Source organism: Clupea harengus, chromosome 20, assembly GCF_900700415.2.
Source record: "Clupea harengus chromosome 20, Ch_v2.0.2, whole genome shotgun sequence".
NCBI lineage: Eukaryota > Metazoa > Chordata > Actinopteri > Clupeiformes > Clupeidae > Clupea > Clupea harengus.
This window is the reverse complement of record NC_045171.1, coordinates 20,599,983-20,602,482: the sequence shown is the minus strand read 5'-3', so window position 1 is coordinate 20,602,482 and position 2,500 is coordinate 20,599,983. Positions and strand designations below refer to the sequence as shown.

The 2,500-nt window shown below is 52.9% G+C and overlaps 1 protein-coding gene across 1 annotated transcript in view; it reads left to right on the top strand.

Moving 5' to 3' along the window:
- LOC116225287 (transmembrane protein 178B-like) overlaps nt 1-350 on the top strand; it is an 11,368-nt gene extending 11,018 nt beyond the window's left edge. Inside the window, exon 4 of the mRNA XM_031587605.2 lies at nt 36-350. Coding sequence (XP_031443465.1) covers nt 36-289 — 254 coding nt within the window. The 3' untranslated portion in view covers nt 290-350. The remainder of the gene's footprint in view (nt 1-35) is intronic.
- Nucleotides 351-2,500: the final 2,150 nt, after the last annotated feature.

Here is a 2,500-nt window from a genome sequence, read left to right as displayed (position 1 = left end):
CTCCTCTCTCTCCTCCTCTCTCTCCTCCTCTGCAGGTACCTGCTGTATAATATCCCTGTGTACGTGCGTTGCGGGGATAAACTTCGAGCTGTCGCGTTACCCCCGCTACCTGTACGGCCTCCCCGAGGACATCAGCCACGGCTACGGCTGGTCCATGTTCTGTGCGTGGGGGGGGCTGGGACTCACGCTACTGGCCGGTTTCCTCTGCACTCTGGCCCCCTCCGTCAGCTCGCCCACCCCCACACGCTCCACCTCACACAAACCACGCCACGAGAACGGGAGTGTGTGATCACCCTGGACCTCAAACACACACACACAGATATACACACACACACACGCTCCACCTCACACAAACCACGCCACGAGAACGGGAGTGTGTGATCACCCTGGACCTCAAACACACACACACAGATATACACACACACACACGCTCCACCTCACACAAACCACGCCACGAGAACGGGAGTGTGTGATCACCCTGGACCTCAAACACACACACACAGATATACACACACACACACACACACGCTCCACCTCACACCAACCACGCCACGAGAACGGGAGTGTGTGATCACCCTGGACCTCAAACACACACACACAGATATACACACACACACACGCTCCACCTCACACAAACCACGCCACGAGAACGGGAGTGTGTGATCACCCTGGACCTCAAACACACACACACAGATATACATACACACACGCTCCACCTCACACAAACCACGCCACGAGAACGGGAGTGTGTGATCACCCTGGACCTCACACACACACACACACACGCTCCACCTCACACAAACCACGCCACGAGAACGGGAGTGTGTGATCATCCTGGACCTCAAACACACACACACACACACACAGATATACATACACACACACGCTCCACCTCACACAAACCACGCCACGAGAACGGGAGTGTGTGATCACCCTGGACCTCAAACACACACACACAGATATACACACACACACACACACACGCTCCACCTCACACCAACCACGCCACGAGAACGGGAGTGTGTGATCACCCTGGACCTCAAAACACACACACACAGATATACACACACACACACGCTCCACCTCACACAAACCACGCCACGAGAACGGGAGTGTGTGATCACCCTGGACCTCAAACACACACACACAGATATACATACACACACGCTCCACCTCACACAAACCACGCCACGAGAACGGGAGTGTGTGATCACCCTGGACCTCACACACACACACACACACGCTCCACCTCACACAAACCACGCCACGAGAACGGGAGTGTGTGATCATCCTGGACCTCAAACACACACACACACACACACAGATATACATACACACACACGCTCCACCTCACACCAACCACGCCATGAGAACAGGAGTGTGTGATTACCCTGGACCTCACACACACACATAGATATACACACACACACAGAGATATACATACACACACACACACACACACACACACACACACACACACACACTCACACACACACACACACAGATATACATACACACACGCTCCACCTCACACGCTCCACGCCAGGAGAACGGGAGTGTGTGATTATCCTAGACCTCACACACACAAACACATACACACACAAAGATAAACATACACACACACACACACACACACACACACACACACAAACCCGCTACGAGAACGGGAGTGTGTGATTATCCTGGGTCTCACACACAAACATAAGCACACACACACACACACACACACACACACACACACACACACAGACTGTGTGCATGGACTCGACACCACCAACCGTCTTCTCACACACACATTTGCAGACAAAAACACACTGACTTGCACACACACATGTATATACACAGATACAAATATACAAACCCACACATATATGTACACACACACTCAAACACACACACACACTCCAAGACCCAACAAGGCCCACATCCCCAACAAAAGGCCCAGGTGGTCACCTGAGTTTGTGGGGACTGAATGGATTCTGGGGAGTGTGTGTGTGTGTTTGTGTGTGTGTGTGTGTGTGTGTGTGTATCTGGGACTCTCCCCCAAAGGACTGTTAAGGAGAGGTTGGGGCGGGGCGGGGAGGGTGGGGGGTGGGGGGGCTATGAGTTGACAGGGTCCAATAAGACAGGACCTTCATCAGCTCATAACAGGACAGCAGACCAGAGACCCCAGGGCTGGGTCTGTCCTGCACAGCACACCATGGACAGAACCAGAACTTCTTCACACTATTGGACAGGTCCAGGCCCTCAGAACCAGAACTTCTTCACACTATTGGACAGGTCCAGGCCCTCAGAACCAGAACTTCTTCACACTATTGGACAGGTCCGGGTCCTCAGAACCAGAACTTCTTCACACTATTGGACAGGTCCGGGTCCTCAGAACCAGAACTTCTTCACACTATTGGACAGGTCCAGGTCCTCAGAACCAGAACTTCTTCACACTATTGGACAGGTCCAGGCCCTCAGAACCAGAACTTCTTCACACTATTGGACAGGTCCA